The 25,106-nt window shown below is 47.6% G+C and overlaps 1 protein-coding gene across 8 annotated transcripts in view; it reads right to left on the reverse strand.

The window, feature by feature from the left end:
* The window catches only part of elmo3 (engulfment and cell motility 3), a 201,421-nt gene that overhangs the window by 52,510 nt on the left and 123,805 nt on the right, over positions 1-25,106 (reverse strand). The window contains exon 1 of one of the 8 annotated variants that reach the window (XM_068049750.1): positions 14,099-14,328. The exons of 6 other annotated variants lie outside the window; for them this stretch is intronic. In XM_068049750.1, coding sequence (XP_067905851.1) covers positions 14,099-14,176 — 78 coding nt within the window. In that variant the 5' untranslated portion in view covers positions 14,177-14,328. Of the gene's footprint in view, positions 1-10,643; positions 10,717-14,098; positions 14,329-25,106 lie in introns of those variants that run through there. One more of the 8 variants, XM_068049751.1, reaches the window with a different exon arrangement.

Consider the following 25,106-nt stretch of genomic DNA (forward strand, 5'->3'; position numbering starts at 1 on the left):
CAATTAGGAATGGGCAGCGATGCTCACATCCCATGAATGAATAAAAAATAGTTCCTCTAATGGGGGAATCACAAACAAGGGGCCATCTTAAAATCAGAGCTAGGCTGACGAGGAGTGAAATCTCAAACCCTCTTCCCCCAAATAGGTTTGCCAACTCAGATCGGAGGTATTCCTGGGCATTTGATGACATGATGTTCTGACCACCTGACACCTGAACATGTGACATAGGATCACATGACTTTTACCGATGTTTTATAGCTCAGAAAGCTTGGAATTCCTGTAGTTGAGAACTCTTCTTCCTGTTGTTTCCTACAAACAGCTGTTGTGTCAGAAGTTCCAAGAAGCAGGAGGTGAAGAGGGGGGATTTAGGAGGTGAAGAGGGGGGACTGAGGGTGGAAGGAAAACCGGAGACCAAGGTGGGGGGGAGGGAAATGAGACCAAGGATGGACTGGAAGTGGGGGGAGGGGGTGGGGGGGAGGCTAGAGATAAAAGGGGAGAGGGGAGACCAAGGATGGGCTGGAGGTGGAAGGGGGACAAAGGGGGGAGACCGAGGGTGGTAGTTGGGGTGGGAGGGGGGCGGGGAAGAGAGAAAATGAGGCGGGGGAGCCATTTGCAGGAGGGAAATTAGAGGTGGGAGGAACTATTAGTAACTGACAAACTGCGCGAGCTTTGATAACTGATGGTAATGGTGGTACTATTGGTTATGAGGGGAAGCTCGATGTTAATACAGTAACTGACTGGTCTATATGTAACTGGTAATAATAGTTGTAGTGCCCTGATAGCCATGCAGTAATCCTATAAGCCACTGATATTCACTCAAACCACAGACAGAAATCCCCGTGCTACACAAGGTGCTGTCAGGATCCCCTGTTGATGTTTGGCAGGCCCGATCGCTCTCCCTATCTCCTTGGCCTCTGGTTTGGAATCTGGTTCAGTGTGCATTCCCCAGTCCCCTCTCCCCAAACCCCCATACCCCAATCTCCCCCTCCCACCCCAAATATCCATTCCCCAGTCTCCTCCTCCCCCCAAAACCTCCATCCCCCAGTCTCCCTCTCTCTCCCCGAGCACCCAACCCCCAGTCTCCCTCGCTCTGCCCTGATTTCAGAGATCAGCCCACCCCCCCCTAGATTTTAGACCACCCTAAATTGTGAGAACCCTCCAATTACTCTCCCACACACCCACCCCAGTCAGTTGGAGATCTCTGCAGTTTACAGCCTTTAGGAGCAGTTGGCGAAGCCTCCAGGGAAAAGGCATAAAAATGAATCAGTTTAACGTAAGCGCAGGAGAACCTTATTCTGACCCCTGACATCACACTAACAGTTGGATGTTCCCTCTAATTTTTCTTCGCTACGCATGGCTTGTTTGTTGCACTGCGTGGTCCCTGTAAGGTTGCCACACAGCCGCAAATGCACACATCTTAAAGGGAACATTGATTGTGTGCAGCCTGTTTGTTTCCTACATGGGACATTCTGGAATGTGGAGACAAAGTCCCAGTTTCACATTGAGGATACCCACCATCATGTTGTGTGGCACTACCACCGTGCTAAATGGGATAGATTTCGAACAGCAACTGAAATCTGGGCATCCTTGAGGCGCTGTGGGCCATCAGCAGCACCAGAATTGTATTCAACCACAATCTGTAATCTCATGGCCTAGCATATCCCCCACTCTACCATTACCATTAAGCTGGGAGACCAACACTGGTTTAATGAAGAGTGCAGGAGGGCATGCCAAGAGCAGCACCAGCCATACCTCAAAATAAGGGGTGTCCACCTGGTGAAACGACAACACAGGACTATCTGCGTGCCAAACTGTGTAAGCAGCATGTGATAGAGCGAAGTGATCCCACAACCAACAGATCAGATCTAAGCTCTGCAGTCCTGCCACATCCAGCCAGGAATGGTGGTGGATAATTAAACAACTAACTGGAGTAGGAGGCTACACAAATATCCCCATCCTCAATGATGGGGGAGCCCAGCACATCAGTGCAAAAGACAAGGCTGAAACATTTGCAACAATCTTCAACCAGAAGTTCCGAGTTGATGATCCATCTCGGCCTCCTCCTGAGGTCCCCAGCATCACAGATGCCAGACTTCAACCAATCCGATTCACTCCACCTGTTATCAAGAAACGACTGAAGGCACTGGATACTGCAAATGCTATGGGCCCTGACAACATTCTGGCAATAGTACTTAAGACTTGTGCTCCAGAACTTGCCGCACCCCTAGCCAAGCTGTTCCAGTACAGCTACAACATTGGCATCTACCAGACAATGTGGAAAATTGCCCAGGTATGTCCTGTCCACAAAAAGCAGGACAAATCCAACCTGGACAATTATCACCACATCAGTCTACTCTCGATCATCAGAAAAGTGATGGAAGGGATCATCAACAGTGCTAACACGCGGCACTTGCTTAACAATAACCTGCTCAGTGACGCTCAATTTGGGTTCCGCCAGGGCAACTCAGCTCCTGACCTCATTACAGCCTTGGTTCAAATATGGACAAAAGAGCTGAACTCCAGAGACGAGGTGAGAGTGACTGCCTTGATAACAAGGAGCCCGAGCAAAACTGGAGTCAATGGGAATCAGGGGGAAGACTCTCCGCTGGCTGGAGTCATACATAACACAAAGGAAGATGGTTGTGCATGTTGGAGGTCAATCATCTGAGCTGCAGAACAACACAGGAGTTCCACAGGATAGTGTCCTTGGCCCAACCATCTTCAGCTACTTTTTTTTAATTCATTCATGGGATTTGGGCATTGCTGACCAGGCCAGCATTTATTGCCCATCCCTTATTGCCCTTGAGAAGGTGGTGGTGAGCTGTCCTCTTCAATCGCTGCAGTCCATGTGGGGTAGGTACACCCACAGTGCTAGCAGTTAGATACAACTGAGTGGCTTGCTAGGCTATTTCAGAGGGCATGTAAGAGTCAACCACATTGCTGTGGGTCTGGAATCACATGTAGGCCAGACCAGGTAAGGACAGCAGATTTCCTTCCCTAAAGTCATCAAGGATCTTCCCTCCATCATAAGGCCAGGAGTGGGGATGTTCCCTGATGATTGCACAATGTTCAGCACCATTCGCGACTCCTCAGATACTGAAGCAGCTTGTGTCCAGATGCAGCAAGACCTGGACAATATCCAAGCTTGGGCTGATAAGTGGCAAGTAACATTCAGGCCACGCAAGTGCCAAGCAATGACCATCTCAAACAAAAGAGAATCTAACCATCTCCCCTTGATGCTCAATGGCATTACTATCACTGAATACCCCACTATAAACATCCTAGGGGTTACCATTGACCAGAAATTGAACTGGACCAACCATACAAATACAGTGGCGACAAGAGCAGGTCAGAGGCTGGGAATTCTGCAGTGAGTAACTCACCTCCTGACTCCCCAAAGCCTGTCCACCATCTACAAGGCACAAGTCAGGAGTGTGATGGAATACTCTCCACTTGCCTGGATGGGTGCAGCTCCAACAACACTCAAGAAGTTCGACACCATCCAGGACAAAGCCCATTGGCACCCCATCCTTCAATATTCACTCCCTCCACCACTGATGCACAGTGGCAGCAGTGTGTACCATCTACAAGATGCACTCATCATAACAACTCACCAAGGCTCCTTCGACAGCACCTTCCAAACCTGCAACCTCTACCACCTAGAATGCAGCAGATGCAATGGGAAGAACTCCACCTGCAAGTTTCCCTTCAAGTCACACACCATCCTGACTTGGAACTATATCACCGTTACTTCACTGTTGCTGGGTCAAAATCCTGGAACTCCCTTCCTAACAGGACTGTGGGTATACCTACCCCAAATGGACTGCAGTGGTTCAAGAAGGCAGCTCATCACCACCTTTTCAAGGGCAATTAGGGATGGGCAATAAATGCTGGCCAAGCCAGTGATGCCCAGATCCCATGAAGGAATAAAAAAATGTGGCGCAGCTTAAAGGGGATGTTGCTAACATTTAGTAATTATTGACAAAACCTCGCATTACCCTTTGTTATTTATGAAGGCACACTGCAGAGGGAAATGTCAATCATTGATCTCCTGGGCTGCTTGAGGCAGCACTCAGGATTTCTGATTATGGGAATCTCTTGGTTATTCAGCAGGGTTGGGAACCCTACCCCCAAAAGGCTGTGGATGCTGGGGTTCATTGGAGTTACCAACCCCGAGATCGACAGGTTGGTATGGGTTAGGGTATCAAACAAAGGCCAGTAAATGCGGTTAAGATTCAAAATCAGTCATGGAGCAGGACCAAGGTGCTAAGTGGCCCACTACTGTTCCTAATGCTCCTATTTGTGGGATCTTGCCTTGCGGAAGTTGGCTGCTGACCTTAACACGTAAACTCTAACGGGATGCACTTTGGGGACACTCCGAGGACATGAGGCGTTGTATAAACCTACAACTCGGGTACAATCTGCAATGTTATGGATTCCAGACATCGTCCTGAGGAGGGGACCTTCAAACTTTATACCCCTCCCCAAAGGCATGTCAAGCAAAGCTCCAGAATAGATATCCACGCTCAAGTTCCCCTTTCTAGACCTGTTGCCTTCACCATGTGGCTCGGCTCCCAGTCATTCAGGCACCATCTGTTCCCTATATTCATCTCCATCTGTGGATGCCTCCAGTCACTTACACATAACCAGACGATGAATAAAAGCTCACAGATTGGGGTCGCAAGCACTGTCTGGCTCAGTGACTCCTCTAAGCTGGCACCTCGATCAGGTCGCCAGCCAGCACAGTTTAATTTTTCAGAAGCAGACGAAGCAAAACAAAAGGAATTCCTGATAAAAGCATTCGGATTGTTGAGTGTTTACCGTGGCAGAGTCCAGACGTTACCTCACTTTCATGGCTCAGATGTTGGTTGAGTGTTGAGTGGGTAGCACTCTAGCCTTTGAGTCAGGAGGTTGAATCTTCAATTAACATTCCAGAGACTTGAGCACATAATCAGTACTCAACCGAGGGAGTGCTGCAGTATTGGAGGTGCCATCTTTTTGATAAGATGTTAAACTGAGGCCCCACCTGCTCTCAGGTGGACATGAAAGCACTGCCTCATGTTGGGGGACAGTCCCCATCAGGTGGGCCAGTTTTCATGTGTGAATCCTGGCTGTGGGTGTTGGTGGGCTCGCTCACTGATCAGTGGGATATGGTTGTTGGGGGGTGCGGATGGGGATGGGGGCACAGAACACAGCTGATCCCTGCCCTGACTGGAGCCTCTCATGCGGGATGCTTTCCAGCAGGTATCACTGCCAAGTTAGACACTGTTAGATTGATATATCTGTGCCCCACACCCTTACTCCCGGGATCTGCAGCCAATTGTAGCACCTTTACTGCCACTCCAGTTCAGATCTCAGCACAGGTAGGCGAACAAACCTAGGACCCTCACGGTCAATATGGCTTCATCCACACTTAGCATCATATTCACCAATAGATGGCCCCCAAAATAAACCAAGGCCTTTCACTCACAAACACAAACCAGGCCTATCAAGGCCCATCTTCAGGCTGTACGAAACTTGCTGTGTGTGCTGCGGCTGGCTATAGGTTTCAAAATACTTGACAGCCAGGATGGAATGGAATAGAAACGTCCTCGTGGGTCTTTAAAGCCAAACAGACCGTGTACAGAAAATCTGGAATAACAGATGGCCTGGAGAAGGACTGAGATCATAAGCTGCCCTCGGGGATCGGAGGACAGATGGATGAAAGATGCTTCAGCTTTACAAATACTTCAAAACTAAAATCTGCACATCTAGTTAACGGTGATGTTGGGGGAGAGGGGAACGGCGATGCCGCAGGGAAGGGAGTTAACGAGGGAGAGCGGTATCGGAGGAGACATGCTTCGGGGGTGGGGGGGGGGGGTGTGGGGGAGGGAGAGTGAGAGGGGCGCGGGATGAGGGATGGGGCTTGGGGGGGGTGGGGAGAGCGATAGGGCCTGCGGGGAGAGCGATGGGGCCTGCGGGGAGAGCGATGGGGCCTGCGGGGAGAGCGATGATGAGACAGTTGAGGAGGTTGGAAATATCTTCAATAAAGTGAATATCCTACAGCCCCATCCCAAGAAAGAGTTAACAGTGATGGTCAACAGTAACAATCTGGGACAGTCTGATCAGTGATCAATGCAGAGGGGAAGCATAACTGATTGGAAAATAAAATGACAGCTCATCAGGAAGCTTGTCCTAAATGCGTGTGACTTGATTCATTACTACTGGCTATTTTGTGGTGGGTGGGGGATGGGGTGGGGGGTGGGATGGAAATTACATTGAGTGTGATCCATCCACTGCATTAATGAACCTGCTTTAATCTTCACGTCAAAAGACTGATGTTTAAAGTTCTGCTTTTGCTTCTGAGAGCGAGAGTAGTGGGATGGGAGGGAGGGGTGGGGATGGCAGCGAGGGGGTGTGGGTGGGGATGGGAGCGAGGGGGTGTGGGTGGGGATGGGAGCGAGGGGGTGTGGGTGGGGATGGGAGCGAGGGAGGGTGGGGGGGAAGGAAGCGAGGGGGTGGAGGGATGGGAGCGAGGGAGGGTGGGTGGGGATGGGAGCAAGGGGTGAATGAAGTGTGGGCCCACTTGCCCAATCTCCTGTTTTTGACAGAATGGGGAACAATAAGGCAATGTTTGGGCTTGGGGACACGGGTGGATTAATTCAGAGGCTTTCAGTTTACCCTGGAGTCTCCAGGCATTGACAATCAATCTCAAGGATCCTACTACAATCAGCCCAGAAAAATCATAGCAGACAAGGGTAAAAAACAGTACCTTCCTTTCACTTTCTTTGAACACTTTTGATGAATCATAAAAATATTGGAGGTGGATAGAAAGGCTATTTGGATGTGGCTTGACGGTGACAAACAGGTTTGTTGGCTTTCCTACTACCGTGGAAAAGGGGAGGGCACCCTGAAGAGTGACGTGTTGGGTGACCAATAGTGGGAGCCTGGGGGGACGGGGGAGGGTAGTTGGAGGAGGGAGATCATGTGATGACACCTCCAGCAACATGCCAAAGCAGTGGTTGGCAACTCTATAAGATCAGTGTCTCGTTGCCCCACCCTGCTGGTACAACTAACCGTATCACATAAAACCTGCATACAGCCACTGGATGGGTTTCATTTAACCCTAGTACAATGGGATATGATTTGCTTTGTTAATTATGCAGTGAATGAACATTGTATGGGCCTATTTCTTCATGCAGTTTACTACATGCTTGCATGTCAATGAATCTGGGGTGGGTGGAGGGTTCTGTGGAGGAGCCACAAATGTTCTTGGTGCCCAAAGCCCCAAGTTAATCTGGGTCTGGTTTGAGGGAGTGGGTGTTGATTGAACCAAGTCTCCTTTGTCTGTCAGTGCCTTCATATTGTCTGTAGGCCCCTCTGACTCTCAATCATTACTCACTCCCTCCTCTCTGGAACTCTCTTCCCACTTGCGAGGGATGCTCTACACACGGACAAAATCGGTGGACTCTGCACTAACATTGCTCTGATTTCAGTTGTCGTTCGCTCATCCTGGTCAATGATCAGGAACTGAAAGGTCCCCATTCCGAAGGGATGTATTCAATCCCCTCTTTATTGCCCTCTCTGTGACCTGCAATAAGAATCACCGCTTGCCAGAGAGGCACTGTTACTTCGAATTGCCCCTTTTTGCCGACCCACCATATCTACAAGTGTTATGACTGCCCTTGGAATCGGCAGTAGCATCTGTCCCACTGATCTCAACTTGGAGCAGGGGCCTTTGTCTCCCTGCTAGCATTCCCGCCTCAGAGTCAGAAGGTGACAGATCAACTTCAAAGGAAGCTGAATTTTACCCATTATGCTACACTCACATGAAGTTCTTACTTCCCAGTGCATGCGTTTTAAAGGATTAATAGTTTCAGCTAATAACCCAGAGGCTTGGGCTAACAATCTGGAGAAAAGTGTGGTTTGAACTCTCAATGAATTCAAATTCTCAAACTGCCAATTTTAAAAAAAATTGGCAACAAAAAGCTGGGACCAGTAAATGTGACCAGGAAGCTGTCGGATTGTCTTAAAATCCCAACTGATTCACTGATGTCCTGTGGGGAAGGAAACCTGACGTCATTACCTGGTCTGTGACTCCAGTCTCACACTGACATTGTTGCCTCTTAACTGCCCTCTGAATGGCCTAGCAAGTCACTCTGTTGAAAACCACTCACCTCTTTTTCCTTGGGTCTAACATTCCCTCACTTCCTTTGCGCAGCCTGAGGAACCCACCTGACCTCGGCCTCCGTCAACATTGTTGTGCAGTTGGCCAGTATGCACCATTGGACAGGACAGGCCTGTTCTGACAGGATGTACTGGCCTCAGTGTGGATTTGTGAAACTTGTCTAATGAGGACATTCAAACCTGAATGACAATGGGAACTGGAATTCTGTCAGGATGAAGTAATGCTCCTGATAGCAGCACACAAATGTGTTGCAAGTTCTCTGCCTAGTATTTTCACAAGATTCTTACACATAGCTTCATCCCATTTGAACTAGAAGTGCATTAGTTATCTGTTAGAATTACTGGGCCATCGTAGCCACAAATGATATTGCCCAACACCAATTAAACCACTGATGGTGTCCTTTTAATGACCTTATGTTGCATGTTTTTGCTGCAATGTAGGAAAACAGTAAATTCATTGCTAAAATTGGCCAGCGTTTTTCTAAAATGATGATTCTTAAAAAGAAATTGTGAACAACTGGAAGGAGAAGCTGCAGAACGAATGGGGAAAATGTGACAATCTTTTTAAAGAATGAATGATGGCTTATTGAGCCCGTCAGAGCCTCTCCCATTGTTCTGGTGAGATGTCCATTTAAAACCCATCGCAGCAAGCTTTGAATACCACCTCTTTGTTGATCTGATCTAGAGGTAAGCCACTCCAGTTTTACTGCTTGAAGATTTGCAAGCATAGGGACAGGAGTAGGCCATTCAGCCCCTCGAATTTGTTCTGTTCCAGATTTCCACTACCTTGTGTTTGAAGAAGTGCTTCTAACATCACCCCTAAAAGCCTTGCTCTAATTTTAATGTTATGCCCCCTTGTCCTGGTCTCACCCACAAGAGGAAATAGTTTCTCTGCATCTACTCTATCAACTCCTTTAATCATCAAACACCCAGTTAGATCACCCCTTAATCTTCCGTACACAAACAGTTTTGGTTGGTGTTTAGTAAAACGTTTCTGAAACAATAAACCATTTTCTGTAATATAGTGCTTACTCATCATAGTCAGGGTCAAACATTAAATTCTGCGTCAGTTAAAAAGCTGCTGTGTTTATTTTTTTAAAGAATTTAATGGTTTAGATGAGTCTGAGTAATATTTCCAGATGGTGCAAAAAATAAATGAATGGTCAACCGCAACATGCAACAATTACTTTGGTTTTAACATTTAATATGCATTTGGATTGAATTAGTATTGGCTGAAAATACAAAATCACAATTCAAAATGCAGGAAAATGCACAAAACATGCCATATCTGAAAACAACATTTCCTGGAAGGGGCATGACCCCTAGAACCTACCTAAGAAATAAATTTTGGACCATCAGATCTGCCCAGTTCCCCCATCAACATTTTCTAAAGGCTGCGTTTGCTGACAACGCCATCACTAGGTTATCAATAATAATAACCCTGAAATCAAATGTAATTAGAGAGTTTGGTGAAGATTTTCAACCGGCCTCCTGAGTCTAGAACTGGTGTCGTGCATCAAATGAGTAGTCGATTTAAATAGAAATACAAGTAGGGTGGATTGTGTAGCGGGCAGCCCATCCACATAGCAAAAAAATTACAAAGAGATATTGATAAATGAAGTGAATGAAATCCATTGCCATAGCTTTACCAAATGTAGGCAAAAGTGGAGTCATCCACTTTGGATCGAAAAAGGATAGAACAGGGTACTTTCTAAAAGGTGAAAGGCTAGAAACAGAGGAGGTCCAAAGAGACTTGGAGGTCCAGGTAAATAGATCATTAAAATGCCATGTACGGATGCAGAAAATAATCGAAAAGGCAAATGGAATGCTGGCCTTTATATCAGAGGATTCGAATACAAAGTAGTAGAAGTCATGCTACAGATATATAAAGCGTTGTTTACACCACACAGTGAGCAGTTCTGAGCAACACACCTTAGGAAGGATATACTGGCCTTAGAGGGAGTGCAACATAGACTTACAAGCAGGATACCTAGACTCCAAGTGTTAAATTATGAGGAGTGATTACATATACTAGGGTTGTAGTCCCTGGAATTTAGAAGGTTAAGGGTGATTTGATTAAAGTTTTCCAGATATTAAGGGGAACTGATGGGTAGATGGAGATAAACTATTTCCGCTGGTTAGGGAGTCAAGGACCAGGGGATTGTCTAAAAATTTCAGCAGTGAAATGAGGAAACATTTCTACACGCAAAGCGTCATAGAAGTTTGGAACTCTCTTCCACAAACGGCAATTGATGCAAGATCAATTGTTAAGTTTAAACCTGAGATTGATAGATGTTCATTAACCAAATATAGTAAGGGATATGGGGAAAAGTCGAGTATATGGAGTTAGGCCACTGATCAGCCATGATCTCATTGAACAGCGGAACAGACTGGAGGGGCTAAATGGCCTCCATTTGTTCCTATGTTCCACAATGTCAGTTTTATGCCCAAGTAGATGGTAAAATTTATTCTGTTACCTTCAAGCAGGGATCTTGGCCACTGACCTTCCGTCAGGCTGTTTTGTTTTGTTAGCTTTCTTTTGAAGCTGTTTGTCATCTTTCCTGAGGTTTGTAGTTTGGAACTGGATGGGATCCACGCTGAGCAGCACTGAGGCAGAAACAGCAGCTGCTGGACAATGTCACAGCAGCAGTGATCATGAGCGCGTGTCTGGTTCAAGGGCAGTTACTGTAAAACAGCAATGTAGGTCAGCAAGCACAGGCGTGATGGGTGGATGGGACTTGATGCGAGTTAGGATACAATAGAGTTTTAGGTATGACCTACATTACTGTGACTCCCAGAGTCAAACAGCCCTGCTCAGTACAATTCCCAGGTGTAGCTGTTACGGGAACAGAGATTTCAAGGGGGTGTTCCTCCTCCACATGTTTCTGTACTTAATCAACAGAATTACATTTCTTGGAGCCCCAGCATTTGGTCTGATGACATCATCGAGATGGGGTGACCCAGCATGGCCTCATTCATGTTGATGGGGGATAGCTACTGCAGGCCACAACATAAGGGTCACTAAGGAGCAGCGAGATCCCAGAGATATACACCAGCTACTGCTGCATACAGTGAGGAATTCAATTGGGTCTGAGAACCAAGACATTCAGTACAGAGGTCACTCAAAATTACCCAAGATAAAGGAGGCGGATCATTTTATGAATGGATCTGCCTTTTAACGAAGTTCCATTCATCTTTTTCAAGTAGACACATACAAGAAAGAAAGAAAGACTTAGAGTCAGAGTTATACAGCACAGAAACAGGCCCTTTGGCCCATTGTGACTGTGCCAGCCATCAAGCCCCTATCTATTCTACTCCCATTTTCCAACACTTGTCGCATAGCCTTGTATGCTAAGGCGTTTCAAGTGCTCATCTAAATACTTCTTAAATGTTGTGAGGGTTCCTGCCTCTACCACCCCTTCAGGCAGTGCATTCCAGATTCCAACCATCCTCTGGGTGAAACATTTTTTCCTCAAATCCCCTCTAAACCTCCTGCCCCTGACCTTAAATCTATGGCCCCTGGTTATTGACACTTCCGCTAAGGGGCTTGCATTTATATAGCACTTTTCACAATCACTGGAAGTCTCAAAGCATTTTACAGCCAATAAAGTATTTTTGGAATGTAGTCTCTGTAGTAATGTAGGAAATGCAGCACCAATTTGTGCACAGCAAGCTCCCAAAAACAGCAATGTGAGAATGACCAACCTTTTTTTTGTGATGTTGGTTGAGGAATAAATACTGGCCAGGACACCAGGGAGAACTCGAAATAGTGTCATGGGAGCATTTACAACCACTCAAAGAAGCAGATGGGGCCTCAGTTGAACATTTTATCTGAAAGATGGCACCTCCAACAGTGTAGCACTCTCTCAGTACTAACTGAAGTGTCAGCCTGGATTATGGCACTCAAACCCTGGAGCCAGACTTGAACCCAGAACCTTGTGACTCAGGTGAGAGTGCTACCCACTGAGCCACAGCTGACACAAATAAAACATGTGCAAACACAAAAACCTCCAGGCATTTTATATTCTTCCTGTTTCTGCTTAAATCAGATTTCTGAGTGATTCGACCCTTTAAGAACATACAAATTAGGGGCAGGAGTAGGCCACTCGGCCCCTCAAGCATGGCCTCATTCTTATCAAGAATCTATCTACCTCTGCCTTAAAAATATTCAAAGACTCTGCTTCCACCGCCTTTTGATGAAGAGAATTCTAAGAGAAAAAATTTCTCCTCATCTCTGTCTTAAATGGGTGACCCCTGGTTCTAGATTCTCCCACAAGGGGAAACATCCTTTCCACATCCACCCTGGCAAGACCCCTCAGGATCTTATATGTTTCAATCAAGTCGCCTCTTCTAAATTCCTAGCGCATGTCCAATCTTTCCTCATAATATAGCCCGCACATTCCAGCTATCAGTCTGGTAAGCCTTCTTTGAACTGCTTCCAACGCATTTACATCCTTCCTTAAATAAGGAGACCAATACTGTATGCAGTACTCCAGATGTGGTCTCATAAATGCCCTGTATAGCTGAAGCATAACCTCCCTACTTTTGTATTCAATTCCCCTCACAATAAACGATAAAATTCTATTAGCTTTCCTAATTACGTGCTGTACCTGCATACGAACCTTTTGCGCTTCATGCACTAGGACACCCAGATCCCTTTGTATCTCAGAGCTCTGCAATCTCTCACCATTTAGATAATATGCTTCTTTTTTATTCTTCCTGCCAAAATGGACAACTTTGCATTTTTGCCCACTCACTTAACCTACCAATACCCCTTATGTCTTTCCTACTTATCTTTGTGTCATCAGCAAATTTAGCAACCATACCTTCGGTCCCTTCATCTAAGTCATTTATATAAATTGTAAAAAGTTGAGACCCCAGCATACATCCCTGTGGCACACCACTCATTACATCTTGCCAACTAGAAAATGACCCATTTATGCCTACTCTCTGTTTCCTGTCAGCTAGCCAATCTTCTATCCATGCCAATACATCAACCCCTATGCCATGAGCTTTTATTTTTTTGCAATAATCTTTGATGTGGCATCTTATCAAATGTCTTCTGGAAATCTAAGTACAATACATCCACCGGTTCCCTTCATTCACAGCACATGTAACTCCCTCAAAGAACTCCAATAAATTGGTTAAACATGATTTCCCTTTCACAAACCATGTTGACTCTGCCTGAGTACCTTCAATTTTTCTAAGCGCCCCGCAATAAGTCTTTAATAATAGCTTCTAACATTTTCCCGAAGACAGATGTTAAGCTAACTGGCCTGGAGTTTCCTGCTTTCTGCCTCCATCCCTTTTTGAATAAAGGAGTTACATTCCCTAATTCCAGCAGAACCTTCCCTGACTCTAGGAAATTTTGGAAAATTAAAACTAACACAACAAATATCGCACTAGCCACTTCTTTTAAGACCCTAGGATGAAGTCCATCAGGACCTGGGGACTTGTCAGCCTGCAACTCCAACAATTTGTTCAGCACCACTTTCCTGGTGATTGTAATTTCTTGAGTTCCTCCTCTTTTCCATTTCCTGACTTACAGCTAAGACTGGGGTGTTACTTGTGTCCTCAATAGTGAAGATCGATGCAAAATATCTGTTCAATTCATCTGCCATCTCCTTATTATCTATTATTAATTCCCCAGACTCACTTTCTATAGGACCAACATTCACTTTGTTAACTCTTTTCTTTTTAAAATATCTATAGAAACTCTGACTATCTGTCCAGCTAGCTTTCTCTCGAACTCTAATTTTACCTTCCTTATCAATCTTTTAGTCAATCTTTGCTGTTTTTTTTACATTCTGTCCAATCTTCTGACCTGCCTCCCATCTTTGCGCAATTATAGGCTTTTTCTTTAAGCTTGATACTACCTTTAACTGTTTTAGTTAATCATGGATGGCGGGTCCCACCGACAACAGTGTCCTACCTTAGAGAAGCTCAGCCAGTCCCCAGCATCTTCGCACAGCTTGCCCACAGGCTGGCCACACGGCGGAGGAAAAGACATCCACAATCTGTTCTTTCAGACCCAGAAAATATCAACAACTCATCCCATCCACATAGTGGGAGCTCACTTAATAAATCTGACTCAGAGAGTACTTTTGAAGGAAATGTAGAGAAAGTGAGAATTTCTCTCTCACCCCTCACTGACTCACTCTCTCTCTCTCTCTCTCCTCACACTGAACCTCCCACCCTTCCTCTCGCCCCACACACAGACCCCTCTCTCTCCCTCTCGCCCCACACACAGACCCCTCTCTCTCCCTCTCGCCCCACACACAGACCCCTCTCTCTCCCTCTCGCCCCACACACAGACCCCTCTCTCTCCCTCTCGCCCCACACACAGACCCCTCTCTCTCCCTCTCGCCCCACACACAGACCCCTCTCTCTCCCTCTTGCCCCACACACAGACCCCTCTCTCTCCCTCTCGCCCCACACACAGACCCCTCTCTCTCCCTCTCACCCCACACACAGACCCCTCTCTCTCCCTCCCTCTCGCCCCACACACAGACCCCTCTCTCTCCCTCCCTCTCGCACCTCACACTGACCCCCTCCCTCTTGCCCCTTACACTGACCCCCCCCTCCTTCTTGCCCCTCACACTGAACCCCCTCTCTCCCTCTTGCCCCTCACACTGAATCCCCCCTCCATCTCACCTGTCGCCCCTCACAAAGACACCCCTTCTCCCTCTCCTCCTCCCATACTGACTCTTTCACACTGTCTCTCTGAAAGTCTGCAATCAGCTCCCACACTGACACACTCTTTCTCTCCTACACTGTCTCTTTCTCCCACACAGACATTCTCTCTCTCTCTCTCACACACTAACTAACACTTTCTCTCTCTGTGCACCAGGCTCTCACATACACACATGCTCAGTGCTGCCCACTAAATAAGCTCAATGAAACAGCTCATTAGATTGTTGTATGTAGGGGGGGAGCGGGTGGAGAACACAAAAGCCAGGCCACAAGAGAGGCCTCTGCTAAATAACCGCACCTGCTTTGGCAACATGGGTCTGCTAGGGGTGGAAACTACCTGACTAGGCCTTACAAGAGGGGCCTCAATACGGGGTCACATTTTAACCCTTTTTTGCGCTAGACAACAACAGCTATTAATTCCTGTTTTTAACGGGCATTGTGCTGAGAGATTAATTTTAACCCATCATGTACCTGATCCTTTTGAGGTCAACGCTTGAGGGGCACTGGGGCCAAGTTAATCTCCCCACCTACCCTGAAGGCGCTGGCACCTATGTTACAGGTTCCATGGGCTAAAGCTGCACCCTGAAACATCTCACCAAAGGGGGCCTTTATTAACTTTAAACAGTGGGCTGAGTGTCAAGGGGGACAGATTCCCATTGTCAAATTACCTCAGTCTTCCCAGACTCTCCAACCAGGGTCAGGATAGTTATCAGGAGCAGGAGCTTCAGGCTGGCAGCTGGGGCTCAGCTGGTAACACTCCCACCTGAATCCAAAGGTCATGCGTTCAACCTCAACTGCAGAGACCTGAGCACTGTGAATCTCTAACATCAAAGTCCAGTACTGAGGGAGTGCTGCTGTATCAGACGTGCCGTCTTTTGAATGAGATGTTAAACTAAGACCCTGTCTGCCCTCTCAGGTGGACATAAAGGATCGCACAGCACTCTTTCAAGAGGAGTTCTCCAGGGTGTCCTGGCCAATATTTATCCATCAAGCAACATCAGTTAAAACAGATTCTATGCTCATTTTCACATTGCTCGCTGTGTGCAAATTGGCTGCTGTGTTTCCCATCATTCCAACAGGGACTACACTTCAAAAAGCACTTAATTGGCCTTGGGACAACCACTGGTTGTGAAAGGCGCTATATAAATGCAAGCTGCTTGTCCAGTATATCTCCATCTCTTTATGTCAAAACTTCAAGACCCCCATCAAACTCCTGATTTCACACTTTGTAGAAAACATCAACTGAACAAACTTCAATTGTAAAATTGTTCAAAACAAAAAGAGGATGTGAGCCAATTTTGATCTACTTGTGGATATAACTGGGAGATAGGCAACAGCTGTCCATCTGAAGACACTTCCACTAAAAGTATTTAGCTTCTACTTGACTAGTCTCGCATATGGGCAGTTTTCTTGCAGGGACAAGCACCTTAGCAACAAAACATCATAATCATGCCCCAGATCCCACAGTAACTGCAAGGATAGTCACGGGATAGAGAGTCAGACTCATTTACAGCATAAAGGAGGCTATTCAGCCCATCAGGTCCATGCCGGGTCTCCGCAGAGCAAACCAGTCAGTACCACTCCCTTGCTTGATGCCCGTAGCCCTGCAAATTTATTTCCTGCAAATGCCCATCCAATTTCCTCTTGAAATCATTGATTGTTTCCGCTTCCACCATCCTTGTGGACAATGAGTTTCAGGTCATTATCACCCACTGCAAAAAAAAGTTCTTCTTCACATACCCCCTGCCTCACTTGACCAAAACCTTCAATCTGTGTCCCCTAATCCTTGTACCATCAGCTAATGGGAACAGTTTTTCCTTGTCTAACTTATCTAAACCTGTCATAATCTTGAACACCTCAATCAAAACTTCCCTCAATCTCCTTTGCTCCAAGGAGAACAACCCCAGCTTCTCCAACCTAACCTTGTAACTAAAATCCCTCATCCCTGGAACCATTCTGGTAAATCTCCTCTGCACCCTCTCAAAGACCCTCACATCCTTCCTAAAGTGTGATGACCAGAATTGGACACAATACTCTAGTTGGGACCTAACCAGAGCTTTATAAAGGTTCAGCATAACTTCCCTGCTTTTGTACTCAATACCTCTATTTATGAAGCCCAAGAACCCATATGCGTTGCTAACCATTCTCTCAATATGTCCTTCCACCTTCGAAGATCGATGCACATGCACCGCCAGGTCCCTCTGTTCCTGCACATTCTTTAGAACTGTGCCATTACATATATATTACCTCTACCTATCCCTTCTGCTAAAATGCATCACCTCACACTTGTATGTATTAAATTCCATCTGCCACATGTCTGCTCATTCTGCTAGCCTATTGATGTCCTGTTGCAGGCAGCTCGTATCATCCTCATTGTTTGCTTTGGTGTCATTGGCAAATTTTGAAATTCTACTCGATTCCAAGATCCAAGTCATTTATATATAGCAAAACAAAAGCAGTGATCCCAGCACTGACTCTTGGGGAACACACTGTCGACCATCCTCCAGTCTGAAAAACAACCAGGGGTCGTGGTGGGTAGGGGGGGGTGCGGGTGCTGGAAAATGTCTCCGGCAGAGACCCGCTATGGGCCTCGACGCCGGGATGGCCCGGCCCAATATTGCCGGTGGCGGCTAGGCCTCCTGGTGGCCCCCCTGCTGCTTGGCGACAGAAGGCAAATTTAAATATGCAAGATAATGTTAATGGCAGAATAAATTACCTACCCGCTCCCACCGTCCTTCCCGGAGCGATATTGCTGCAGGTGGCCGGCACTCCCACGTCTTCAGATACCTGTCCGGGGATCCGAGGTGGAACACTGGTGGGGAGGGGGTAGCAGGTAAGTTTTTCAATGTGGTGTGGGGGGGTGTGGGGTCAAATTTATCTGATTGGTGTAGGGGATGGTGAGAAGGGGTAAAGTTCACAGTCTATGAACCGTGGGCGGGGAGAAGGTCAGGTGGACAAGGTAAGTATCTTGGTGGGGGGGGGGGGGGGGGTGGGGGTGGGAAAGAGGGCAAGGAATGAATTATATAGTGGGAGAGGGGCTAGAAACATTTATTTAATTTTTCTGAATCAATTTTAAATCGCTATATCTTTAAATATTTAAATTAAATGGAAGGGCTCGAAGCCCTTTAAAAATGGCGTCAGCACCTGCACAAAGGCTGCTGTGGCCAGGTCCGCCCTGACCATTTAAATGAGCTGCCATGTTCAATATCGCGGCGGCTCCACAATTTGCAGTCCAGACGGGCGGACAATCATTGTTTATGTCCGCTGCCAATTTTAGCGGCGGACCTGTAAAATGCAGCCCCACGTCTCACTGTTTTTTGTCCTTCGGCCAAGTTTTTTGTCCAGTTGGGCACTGACCCTCCTCGTCAATGAACATCAATTTTGTTAACCAGCCTTTTATGTGGTACTTTATCAAACGCTTTCTTAAAATCCACATAGACAACATCCACCGCATTCCCTTCATCAACTTTCTCTGTTACTTCATCAAAAAATTCAATTAGATTAGTCAAGGACAATCTGCCTTTTACAAATCTATGCTGGCTTTTCCTAAATTAACTCAAACCTCTCCAAGTGCCTGTTGTATTTTTTTCCCCTGATTATAGTTTCTAAAACCTTACCCATCTCTGATGTTAAACTAACTGGCCTGTAGTTGCTAGACTGTCCTTACACACTTTCTTGAATAAGGGTGTCACATTTGCCACTCTCTAACCCTCTGGCACCTCCCCCATATCCAGGGAAGATTGGACGATTATGGCAAGCCCTTCCGCTATCTCCACCCTGACTTCCTTTAGTAATCTGGGCTGCAAGAATCCAGACCAGGTGACATATCTACCATAAGCATAGCCAGCCTTTCCAGTACCTCCTCCCTTTTAATTTTTACCCTATCCATTGCCTCTACTCTCTCTGCTTCTACTGATATTTTGGCAGATTCCTCTTCCTTCGTGAATACTGATACAAAATACTCATTAAGTATGCTAGACTTGCCCTGTGCCTCGAAGCATATATTACCCTTTTTGTCCCTAATAGGCCCTACTCCACGTCGTACTACCTGCTTACAATTTACATGCTGGTAGAAGATTTTTGGGTTCCCTTTTATGTTGACTGCCATTCTATTCTCATGTTCTCTCTTTACCAGTCTTATTTTCCTCTTCACCTCCCCTCTCAACTTATTGTATTTGGTCTGGTTCTCACTTGAAGGATTCACCTAACATGCATCATACACCCTCTTTTTTGTTCCATCATAGGGCTGAATTTTACCAGCTCCTCGACACCGTGGGTCGCAGAGCAGGAGTCGGTAAAATTCTGCGGGGAGAGGCTTGCCTCGACCCCTAACATCGAGAAGGGCCTGCCGTACATTACCGGCGACAGGGGGGGCCTCAGTGCAGCACCACACCCCACCCCACCCCCGCATGGCAGCAGACCCTTCATCTAAATATGTAAATTAACAATAATGATATGTAAATAAATTTACCTGCAGGTGGCGGCGTCCCAGGCCAATTTCACGGCCGCCGTTCATCCTTCGTGTGCCTTCGGAACTCCGCATGGAGCTCCAAGGCGAGAACCTGGTGGGGAGGGGGGAGGAATAAAATTTTCAGGGCGAGGGGGGTGGGGGAGCGGGAAAAACAATTTTTATTGGTTGTGTGAATGGTGGGAAGGGGTTCAAGGGCAAATGATAGAAGGTTGGGAGGGAAAGCTCGGGTAGGGGTTAAAGTGATCTTTGTCAATGAGGGTCAATTAAAAGACCATTGGGGGCGTTGGGGAAGTGCCTCCCTACCATAATTGTTTTTTTAATAAAAATCGGCACTGCTGTACCGTTATAAATTTATAACTGTGTTAAGGGCTTAAAGTCCTTTAAAAATGGCACCGGCGCCTGCACAGTGGTGCCGGACTCTGTTGCTGGGGATGCAGTGGCCGCACCCTCTATGTCATGGGGGGGGGGGGGGGCAGCTGCTTCGCCCCCTCTATTTAAATGAGCCCCCAAGTGTAATATCGCGGGGGCTCGTCGGCAGCACTTCCGTGACGGAAGGCCACTGAGTTCTGAGCGCGGCGCGCAAATAAAATTCAGCCCATAATCTCTATCTTGCTTGTCATCCGAGGAGCCCTGATTTTGGTTCCCTTACCTTTTACCCTTGTTGGACTGCACCTAGCCTGTATCTGAATCATCTCTTCCTTAAAGACAACCCATTTTTTCATTATAGTTTTTCCTGTCAGTCTTTGGTTCCACTTTATCCCGGCTTGATCCCTTCTCGTCGTGTTGAAATTAGCCCTCTTCCAATCTAGATATTCAACCTTATTTTGTTCCTTGCTTTTCTGCATTACTAGTCTAAACCTTAGGACGTGGATGAGCTTTCCGGACGTCGATGGTGGGCACTGAGGAAATGGCTTATTACCTGCACCAGATTCCACCCCCCTCCCCCCCCCTTTACCCCCCTTCCACCCCCCCCCCCCACCCCCGTCCCCTTCCCTGCTCCACCCTCTCAGCTCACCCCCTCACAACCCCGTCCCAGCCCGCCCCCCCTCGCACCATCTTCACCCCGCACCCCCTTCCCCTGCACCCCCCCCCACCCCCTCCCTCTACCCCTCCCCCTTGCATCCCCTCCTCCCACCGGCACCATCCTACACCTGTGTAGGGGCCCCAACAACCCCACTGCCTTGTGGGCGTCTCGGGAGAGACCAAGGCTAAGGGAGTAAACCCTAACAGAAAATCCGGAGCGGAACCCCGTAGGCGGTCATGTGTCACCTTTGGCATGTTTCCGGCAGTTCCTGCAGCCATACTGGTGCCAAACGTCGTGTCCTGCACTCCTTTGGACCCCACCAGAAAGGCCGAGAGGGGGGTTTTGACGACTGGGCAACTCTCAACCTCCATAAATTTGCCCAGGCATGCGCCATGGAGAGGTCACTCCATAGTTGCCTCACAGCGACTGAAACAACACGGAAGGCAGCAGTTACGGGTTATAAGTCCAGATAAATTGGCGTAGAAACTGGGCGCCACGGGTTGCCTTTGTCGGTGGGAGAGGTCATTGCACCTCACTGGACAGCTACCGCCCGCCTCAAACCGGGCAGCCCCCGGTCAATAAGGTTCTGTCCCGCCACAGTCTGCCTGCTTCAATGGGTGCTTGGAGCTCAGGGTCATTGCCCGAAAGGTGGACTGATACACCGCACCAAACAACATGAAAAAAGGAAAGAAGGTACCAGCCCTTCGCTTTGCAAGCTGGAACGTCAGAACTATGTGTCCTGGCCTGTCGGAAGACCTTACACAAATCAACGATTCTCGGAAGACCGCCATCATTAACAACGAGCTCAGTAGACTCAATGTGGACATTGCAGCACTTCAGGAGACTCGCCTCCCCGCGAGTGGCTCTCTAGCAGAGCAAGACTACACCTTCTTCTGGCAGGGCAGGGATCCTGAAGAACCAAGACAGCATGGAGTGGGCTTCGCCATCAGAAACTCCTTGCTCAGCATGATAGAGCCTCCCTCAAATGGCTCGGAACGCATACTGTCCATCCGACTGCTCACCACCTCTGGTCCAGTACACCTACTCAGCATCTATGCTCCAACACTCTGTTCCGCACCTGAAGCTAAAGACCAGTTCTATGAACAACTCCATAACATCATTAGCAGCATCCCCAACACCGAACACCTATTCCTGCTGGGGGACTTTAATGCCAGGGTTGGGGCCGACCATGACTCATGGCCCTCCTGCCTTGGGCGCTATGGCGTTGGAAGGATGAATGAGAACGGGCAGAGACTGCTTGAGTTGTGTACCTATCATAACCTCTGCATCACCAACTCGTTCTTTCACACTAAACCCTGTCACCAGGTTTCATGGAGGCACCCAAGATCACGTCGTTGGCACCAGCTAGACCTCATTGTCACAAGGCGAGCCGCCTTAAACAGTGTTCAAATCACACGCAGCTTCCACAGTGCGGACTGCGACACCGACCACTCCCTGGTGTGCAGCAAGGTTAGACTCAGACCAAAGAAGTTGCATCATTCCAAGCAGAAGGGCCACCCGCGCATCAACACGAGCAGAATTTCTCACCCACAGCTGTTACAAAAATTTCTAAATTCACTTGTAACAGCCCTTCAAAACACTCCCACAGGGGATGCTGAGACCAAGTGGGCCCACATCAGAGACGCCATCTATGAGTCAGCTTTGACCACCTACGGCAAAAGTGCGAAGAGAAATGCAGACTGGTTTCAATCTCATAATGAAGAGCTGGAACCTGTCATAGCCGCTAAGCGCATTGCACTTTTGAACTACAAGAAAGCCCCCAGCGATTTAACATCCGCAGCACTTAAAGCAGCCAGAAGTACTGCACAAAGAACAGCTAGGCGTTGCGCAAACGACTACTGGCAACACCTATGCAGCCATATTCAGCTGGCCTCAGACACCGGAAACATCAGAGGAATGTATGATGGCATGAAGAGAGCTCTTGGGCCAACCATCAAGAAGATCACCCCCCTCAAATCTAAATCGGGGGACATAATCACTGACCAACGCAAACAGATGGACCGCTGGGTTGAGCACTACCTAGAACTGTACTCCAGGGAGAATGCTGTCACTGAGACTGCCCTCAATGCAGCCCAGCCTCTACCAGTCATGGATGAGCTGGACATACAGCCAACCAAATCGGAACTCAGTGATGCCATTGATTCCCTAGCCAGCGGAAAAGCCCCTGGGAAGGACAGCATTACCCCTGAAATAATCAAGAGTGCCAAGCCTGCTATACTCTCAGCATTACATGAACTGCTATGCCTGTGCTGGGACGAGGGAGCAGTACCCCAGGACATGCGCGATGCCAACATCATCACCCTCTATAAAAACAAAGGTGACCGCGGTGACTGCAACAACTACCGTGGAATCTCCCTGCTCAGCATAGTGGGGAAAGTCTTTGCTCGAGTCGCTCTGAACAGGCTCCAGAAGCTGGCCGAGCGCGTCTACCCTGAGGCACAGTGTGGCTTTCGTGCAGAGAGATCGACTATTGACATGCTGTTCTCCCTTCGTCAGATACAGGAGAAATGCCGTGAACAACAGATGCCCCTCTACATTGCTTTCATTGATCTCACCAAAGCCTTTGACCTCGTCAGCAGACGTGGTCTCTTCAGACTACTAGAAAAGATCGGATGTCCACCAAAGCTACTAAGTATCATCACCTCATTCCATGACAATATGAAAGGCACAATTCAACATGGTGGCTCCTCATCAGAGCCCTTTCCTATCCTGAGTGGTGTGAAACAGGGCTGTGTTCTCGCACCCACACTTTTTGGGATTTTCTTCTCCCTGCTGCTTTCACATGCGTTCAAATCCTCTGAAGAAGGAATTTTCCTCCACACAAGATCAGGGGGCAGGTTGTTCAACCTTGCCCGTCTAAGAGCGAAGTTCAAAGTACGGAAAGTCCTCATCAGAGAACTCCTCTTTGCTGACGATGCTGCTTTAACATCTCACACTGAAGAATGCCTGCAGAGTCTCATCGACAGGTTTGCGTCTGCCTGCAATGAATTTGGCCTAACCATCAGCCTCAAGAAAACGAACATCATGGGGCAGGATGTCAGAAATGCTCCATCCATCAATATTGGCGACCACGCTCTGGAAGTGGTTCAAGAGTTCACCTACCTAGGCTCAACTATCACCAGTAACCTGTCTCTAGATGCAGAAATCAACAAGCGCATGGGTAAGGCTTCCACTGCTATGTTCAGACTGGCCAAGAGAGTGTGGGAAAATGGCGCACTGACACGGAACACAAAAGTCCGAGTGTATCAGGCCTGTGTCCTCAGTACCTTGCTCTACGGCAGCGAGGCCTGGACAACGTATGCCAGCCAAGAGCGACGTCTCAATTCATTCCATCTTCGCTGCCTTCGGAGAATACTTGGCATCAGGTGGCAGGACTATATCTCCAACACAGAAGTCCTTGAAGCGGCCAACATCCCCAGCTTATACACACTACTGAGTCAGCGGCGCTTGAGATGGCTTGGCCATGTGAGCCGCATGGAAGATGGCAGGATCCCCAAAGACACATTGTACAGCGAGCTCGCCACTGGTATCAGACCCACCGGCCGTCCATGTCTCCGTTATAAAGACGTCTGCAAACGCGACATGAAATCGTGTGACATTGATCACAAGTCGTGGGAGTCAGTTGCCAGCATTCGCCAGAGCTGGCGGGCAGCCATAAAGACAGGGCTAAATTGTGGCGAGTCGAAGAGACTTAGTAGTTGGCAGGAAAAAAGACAGAGGCGCAAGGGGAGAGCCAACTGTGCAACAGCCCCAACAAACAAATTTCTCTGCAGCACCTGTGGAAGAGCCTGTCACTCCAGAATTGGCCTTTATAGCCACTCCAGGCGCTGCTTCACAAACCACTGACCACCTCCAGGCGCGTATCCATTGTCTCTCGAGATAAGGAGGCCCAAAAGAAAGTCTAAACCTTATGATATGATGATCATTCTTATCCAAGTGCTCCCCCACAGGCACTTGGTCCACTTAACCCACCTCATTTCCCAGCACCAGATCCAGCAATGCCTCCTTTCTAGTTGGGCTGAGAACATACTGAACAAGGAAATTCTCCTGAACACATTTCAGAAATTCTTCCCCCCTCCTTTTCCTTTATTCTAAAATTATCCCAAATCGATATTTGGGTAATTAAAGTTCCCCAATATCACCATTCTATTGTTCTTCTCTGTGATTTCTCAGCAGATTTGCTCCTCTATTTCTCGCTCACTATTTGGAGGCCGAGAGAATATCCCTAATAGCATGATCTTATTCTTTTTGCTTTTCAACTCTAACCAAATGGACTCGGTCCTTATCTCCTCAAGGCCATCCCTTCTTTCCTACACTACAATGTCTTCCCTAATCTGTATGGCCACTCCACCTCCATTTTTTCCTTCTCTATCTTTTCTGAACACTTTATATCCTTGTATATTAAACGTCCAGTCCTCACCATTTTAAGCCACATTTCTGTTATTGCCACTGCATCATATTTCCATATTGCTATTTGTGCTTGTAGCTCCCCAACCTTATTCACCACACCTTGTGCGTTTACATACATGCAATGTAATTCTGTCTTTGCATTCCTCGTAGTCCTTCTCAGTCTGCTCCCATCTAATATAGAACTACTTCCTTCCCTAGGACTGCCCAACGCTCTCGCATTTATGCACCATATTCCTCTATTCTATTGCTATAAGCTGGTGCCCATCCCCCTGCCAATTTAGTTTAAACCCTCCCCAATCACACTAGTGAACCTCCCCGCCA

Source organism: Heterodontus francisci, chromosome 17 (genome assembly GCF_036365525.1).
Source record: "Heterodontus francisci isolate sHetFra1 chromosome 17, sHetFra1.hap1, whole genome shotgun sequence".
In the NCBI taxonomy this organism is placed as follows: Eukaryota; Metazoa; Chordata; class Chondrichthyes; order Heterodontiformes; family Heterodontidae; genus Heterodontus; species Heterodontus francisci.